The sequence below is a fragment of the Acyrthosiphon pisum genome, chromosome A1 (assembly GCF_005508785.2).
Source record: "Acyrthosiphon pisum isolate AL4f chromosome A1, pea_aphid_22Mar2018_4r6ur, whole genome shotgun sequence".
In the NCBI taxonomy this organism is placed as follows: domain Eukaryota; kingdom Metazoa; phylum Arthropoda; class Insecta; order Hemiptera; family Aphididae; genus Acyrthosiphon; species Acyrthosiphon pisum.
The window spans coordinates 144,687,184-144,693,690 of record NC_042494.1 but is presented as its reverse complement, the minus strand read 5'-3'; the positions used below and the strand labels follow the sequence as shown (position 1 = coordinate 144,693,690).

The 6,507-nt window shown below is 34.0% G+C and overlaps 1 protein-coding gene across 1 annotated transcript; it reads right to left on the bottom strand.

Annotated features, from left to right (window-relative positions):
* Nucleotides 1–461: 461 nt before the first annotated feature.
* On the bottom strand, nt 462–4,413 carry LOC100158958. The gene is made up of 8 exons (XM_001950660.5): nt 4,148–4,413; nt 3,815–3,955; nt 2,636–2,756; nt 2,381–2,532; nt 1,984–2,256; nt 1,686–1,827; nt 930–1,324; nt 462–706 (listed from the first exon to the last, which is right to left on the bottom strand). Exons 1-8 carry the CDS (start codon nt 4,251–4,253, stop codon nt 591–593), a joined length of 1,446 nt encoding a protein of 481 aa, XP_001950695.2. The 5' UTR covers nt 4,254–4,413; the 3' UTR covers nt 462–590.
* Nucleotides 4,414–6,507: the final 2,094 nt, after the last annotated feature.

The following is a 6,507-nucleotide window of genomic DNA, read 5'->3' as shown; positions in this document are numbered from 1 at the left end:
CTTATATAATATTAATAATGCAGGTAATGATCTAAAGGAAATCTCTAGTCTTTACCTGTAATATATAAAAAAAAGTTATAGCACAAAAAATACTGCACACGTGCAGCAAAGCCGAGTTATTCAGCTAGTTTTAAATATTATGTTTACTTTATTAAAGCAATAATGAGTATGTACCTTCTTACATTATAATATTATATTATCATACAGTTAACCATAGTCTGAACCTCAGTTTTTGGTATTCCTGCGAATATTCTTTCCCAGGAATTTCTGAGAGTGGCAACTCTATAGAGATGACGGTGAATATTACCAAAGTCATAATTTTCTCTATATGCAGTATACGTAAATTAATGTGTGTGTGTGAGTGTAAGCAGCGTGTGTTGATAATTTAAAATGTATTCATCGTTATATTTTAACAATATGTAAGGAGTCATGACAGTTGCGAAAATAATAAACACAATCCGTTTTCAAATAAATAAGTATATATTATTATAATTTATAATAAATTAATAAATAAAATTGCATAACAAAATGCTTTTGTAGTGAGTTTTGTTAGTGTTTAAAATAAATAGAATTATGATTGTATAATGTGTTTAACACCCAGTATTTGTCAATGAATAATCGATCTTGTATCCCTTTTCCACGTCTTCGTTAGGATTCGAGTAATCGTCGCTGACAAATGCCACGTACAGGGGCCCTTGAGTCTTGACTGAAATGCGTAAAAAAATCAAAATATTAATTTAAAATTTCTCTATATTATAAAATAATTTCTGAAATAATTATCGAGCACGATCGGTAGTCCTTAGATTCTCATTCTGGTACCTAGCCTGTACCTTCTGCCCCAACCCAACCTAAACCACTACCACCTACCTACCATGCAGTTGGGTCCGTGCCTTTTCAAAAAAACAACGAAATAAAATGGTCTCGGTTACCTGTGCTTTCATCGATGTTTTCCAGCGACTTGTCACAATATTTAGACGCGAATCGCGAGCCCGAATAAAGACCGTCCGGTATGAGCAAGTAGTCGTTGTGGACGCCACGTTCGGAAGGCCGTCTCCTGCTACGCCCGTTCGGCTGCGTTTCGAATTCGTCATCGTTCGGTGGTGCAGTGGTTTCCGTGGGTGGTGGAGTGGTTCCCGCAGGTGGTTGAGTGGTTCCCGCTGTCGGCGAAGTGGTTTCTGCGGGCGGTGGAGTGGTTCCAGCGGGCGAAGTGGTCTGTCCTGGTGCGAGCGTGGTCAGCGCAAAGTCAGCAGCAGTGTCGCAATCCCGGTCCGTGGAACCGGTCAACTTCTGGTTGTACGCCATTTGGAATTTCACCGCCTCGTATCTAGAGGGTTAGCAGTTTTTCGGTTAAAAAAAAAATATAATTTCTATAAGTTTAGTGGTATAATTATTGGTACCTAGGTATTTGTTTACATCGACCTAAACATAGGACTAAACGTATGTTTGAAAACGTTACTTTTCTCAACGAAACATACCTTTTTCAATAACTCTAATGAATATCGTTTTGCTTTTTGGGAGCAAATTATTTTTATTGACAAAAAAAAAATGGTTGTAGGTACATTTTATTATAATAATTGTCGTAAACGATTTTCATTTTACAATACACCACATGAATTAAGCTCGGACTATTTTATGATTTTGTTTTCATAGTGCTACTATATCATGTGTATTGTTTAATCACTTACTTGATTCCACACGTGTCTTGATTCCTTTTGAAACACGTCGCGTAATTTAAGTTTCCCAAATAGTGCCCCATGCCTCTGTTGTAGTTGAAACTTTCGAACGAACCACGTCTGTCAGTGAAGTATTGCAAACAACCTTCTGGCGCTAGAGAAAACAAATGCAAAAAAAATAATGAATTGACGTCTTATCCGACAACGTGATAAACAAACACTTCGGTGAATATAATAATGTATTGGTATGTCTTTTGTATATATTTATTTAGCTGCAGGTTTAGTGCTTTCTCTGTATTATCCTCCTTACCTAGACTGTACTTGGATTTCGAGGCGTCTCTCTCCTCATCTTCCCAGTCCCAAACTTGGCGTGCGATGTCTTTAATCTTCCACCAGTTAGTCGACGTCGTTTGGCATTCCAATTGCGTGATCTTCAATTTCCAAAATGGTTCCGGTTCAGAGTAGTCTTCGTCCCTGGCGGTCAACCGGAACTTTAATGTCAACTGTTCCTTGTTGTTATTGTTGTTGTGGTTGTTGTTGTTGCTCCTTGATTCTGACTGCTGCTGGTTCACCGGCACGTACACTGGAATAAAAATTAAATGCGTGGTACAGAAAGAGAGAATCTTGGAACCATTATTAAAATCCATATTAAAATATTATAAATAATAAACTCTTAAACAGAAAATTAATTTTTTTCATTATCTTACCATGTTGACCGGCATTTTCACCGCATAAAACGGGCACGTTTATTTTGGTGTTGCCGTTTGTAATCAATGTAAACTCGTCACGTTCACACGTGTATGCTGATTCTGACGTAAGTTTGGTCGGTTGGCCGAGTGAAAATCTCTCGAAATCGATTCTATAAAAGTGACAGGTTTTTATAATATGTATGTAACCATATTCAATAAGGGTCTCAGAAAAAAGAAGGAAAGGTCACGTTTGTATAAATTATGGTTATATACCTTATCTGGCAAATGTTTCGTCTGACGTTTATCTTGTACGCACATACGTCTTGGAATTTTTCAGGGCTTTGGAAATATGTGATGCTTGAACTCGAAGATCCACCACACGAATTTGGGGTAACTTAAAAATAAATAAAATATCTCGTGTTGTAAAAGTCATCGAAAACAAATTTAGTTAATCTTCATAGTACCTAAATACTAAATATTATAAATAAATAATTATAATATTGAACAATCGTAAATACACAAAGCAATACACCTACGATTAGATACTTTTATATGAATTTGACAAAGTTTAATATAAAGAAAGTTCCATATTTTATAGTTTATTACTATATGTATTATTATGATAATAATTATCTAAGGGTAGCCAACTAAGAATAATTTTATAAAGTACAAGATTTTTAGTTTTTCAAATCTCATTTTATTTATTCTATTTTTCATTAATTAAAACAGTTGAATTGAACTGTTTCCGTTATTGAACCCAGTGTTTTAGTGTTATTTGTGAAATTTGTAATAGCTTAGATTCCATTGTGGGTTGTCAAAGTAGGAACTTTGTGTATTGGACCAATCTATAGAGCATGTGTGAATGTATAATATAGGAGTAGAGTGCTATACATTCATAAAATTATTGCGAGCTTACAACGAGGCAATTGGCATTATTTTTGCCTGTTCTCAAAGAATGAAAAGTTTCTACAGTTTCAGAATAAAGTAAAATAAAGAAAATAATATACTACATAGTATTTGATCGAGGTGACATTTTTGATTGTGAAACTGACATACTAGGGATTTCATTTTTTTTCGTCTTAATATTATATTTTGTATTTTCAATTCAAAACTAAAATAAAATAGTTAAATTCCGAGCTTTAAAATTAAGCTCATATTATTTAGATACTTTATGTCTTTATATTATGAATACATCGTTCAATTCTATGTCTTTGGTTTTTAAATATAAAAACCTTTTAGATAATTTGAAAATTAATTATATCTATTGTAGCTCGTAAAAATAACCCAACCGAACACGTGGACGACCATGGCATAAATAATTATAATGAATTGACCCATGTAGGCATATAATGCGTTATTATACACATAATATTGACAAACGTCTAATTTAACTTAAATATATAATCAATTTTAGTTTTTACTATAATTATATTATAATATTATCATTGTTACCCGAACAGCAAGCATCGAACGGAAAACACCTGCCCACTGACTTTCCGTTAGCTTCAGTGCACTCGCTTTGGCCCATACATATACCTGGTCGGCCATTCAACCCGACGCAAGAACGTTTGGCTCCATCCAGCATATTCCACCCTGAAACAACATCGATCGAAACGGTTTTTTTTTTTTATAGATAGGACGAAAAATATAAACGAATCGTCCGAATGGTCGACCACGGTGCATTGCAACACGTAAGACATAATCATACGTCGCCATATAATAATAATATAATAGAAGCATAAAATATTATGTATAGGCGATATTTATAGATCATCGCACACGCACCTCTGCCTTGACGCTGGTCATCGTCGCCGTCGTTATTCGTCGCCTGTCCGACGACGGCTAATGCCAAAGCCGCTAGAAACCACACTGTCGCGAACATTTTAAACATTTTAAATTTCCGTCACGGTAAAAAATTGTGCGTTGTTTTATAACGTGAATCGCAAGCCGCGAGCGTAAGACAAAAAACGAAAAACTGAAAATACTCTGTGCGTATATGTGTACACGGCGAGCACGGTCGGGCCGAATGTATGGATTGTGAGTCGGGTTCGGTCTTATATAGTCGGCTGCTCGCACAAAGTGACGCTTATCTACTTTAGATTTTTGGAAATTCCTTATAGCCACCGATACTAGCAACCGCGTCTGTGTTTGCTAGCGTCAAATATATTTGGTCGTCAACCCGAAGGTAAACATAATAATATTTGGGTACCACCGCGCGAGTTCGGCTAATTGCTGAAGATAATGAAAAATAGAACACACATCCATAGTATGCGTACATCGTATCCGGTTTAATCCGTATCGGCGATTTTTAAAACGGTTGCGTAACATATTATGTGTCTTTTGGAAACGCTTTTTTTTTCTACTCAACATATGTATTATAATATACGCAAAGCACGATATCACCTATAAATATATTATGCGTAAATTGTGTTTGACTAAAAATTATTTTATCAATTTTTACTCTACAGACAATTTCTTACCGTTTATCGCAGGTAATTTCTACACGTACGACTGAGCAATTAACAATATGTTTGTATATAATAATATAGGTGTAGGCACGTGTCTTCAGCTTGATTTCCAATCATCGTAACTCCATTCATTCGATTTTGGGATAATTTGTGATTAAAATTAGGAATAGAACGCATCGTATATGATATAAAGTCATAACTCCGATTTTATAATTTTATCTTCCATCAAATTGATGGTTAGAAATCATCGTTTCTCCAATGTATGATTTTAAGACCTAGAAAAAGTCTTATCGATACGACCTTTGCGATTTAGGCTGACGATATGTGATAATGATCGTAAAATGTTATTAATCAAACCTACAAATATGTAAAGTAAAATAATACACGTGCTACGAATACTGTAAAAAATTAAATGTGCGGGCGTGCGGCATTAAAATAGTAACAGAGCCTCTGTTACAGAGGGGTGCTCGATATAATTGCGTACAGTATAAATTGCACTTATATTATTAGTATGGTAATGTGCATCAGCCAATTACGTTGTGAACATTTTTATTATTATACGTACGAATTCAAAACAACATTTAGACACTTATATTAGGTATAATGATATAAAATAATAGTTAAAACGGATGTTGTGACTTGTAATGCACTCACGTGATTCAGTAGGTTTATTATTTTATCAGTAAATGAAAATTTGTTCATAACATCATAACTAACCAAAATTTTAGTTTATTGAAAATGTCATTCCCTGTTATACATAATTTCGTCACCTGCTGCGCTTTTCAAAATTCAAATAGCTTTTATACTGCGTATTCGTATAATATACCTTTTACGTTAAAATACAAATAATATCCACAGACATTTCAAATACAAACAAGTTAGGAAAGCTCAATTTGCGAGTGTGCTAAATACTCACTTTCCAAACGTATTTTAATACAAAGCAATAAACTAGTTTATACTAGTTGGTATAATACCATAAATACAATTTAAAAATAATTTGCCACTTGATTGTTTTTTGGATAGTACTTGTGCATTTATATTCAATTCTTATACAATAAGTAATATTTATTATCTTAATATCAGCAATAAATTTTAATTAAATTTCTTAATATAAAAATCGTAATAACTATGTACTGTTACCTAACTAACGGACGGACACGACGGGGATCCATCTAAGGTGTTCTAAACTTATGTTTAGAAACTTAAAACGATGACGATGATAAGAATAATATAACTTTGTTTTATTCAACATAATACTATAATAGATAACCCTCGAAACATTGGGAGTTATATTTTTTTTCATATGGTATTTTTGCATTTTTAATGTGAATGATATTTTTTTAACATAGATGTGCATTTGGGCTGAACGCTTTTGTTTTACCAGCCGATTTTTCTAACCGATTTTCGTAACACTTTGTCCATCGCCATAGAAACACAAAAACATATCAATGATTCTTTGATTATTTTTGCAGAGGAAAAATATGTACTTACTTAATGTTACTATAGTTTCAAATGAGAAATAATTAGGCATAGCGAATATATATATTATAGCTCGCGGACTATCGTGTACGACCATCGTTTTTCGCGGCCTGGGGGTCGATTCTTGAATCTCGTTAGGAAAATCACTCATGAGACATTTTCCGTACTGTTATGTCGTACGACATCTAAAATGCCCAT

Excerpts from the sequence above, each read along its gene's own strand:
- LOC100158958 (XM_001950660.5), bottom strand. The coding sequence starts at position 4,253 with ATGTTTAAAATGTTCGCGACAGTGTGGTTTCTAGCGGCTTTGGCATTA. Across the intron at positions 2,757-3,814 it reads GTTCGATGCTTGCTGTTCGG|TTACCCCAAATTCGTGTGGT; the intron begins GTAACAATGATA and ends TTTATTTTTAAG. Across the intron at positions 2,533-2,635 it reads CGAAACATTTGCCAGATAAG|AATCGATTTCGAGAGATTTT; the intron begins GTATATAACCAT and ends TCACTTTTATAG.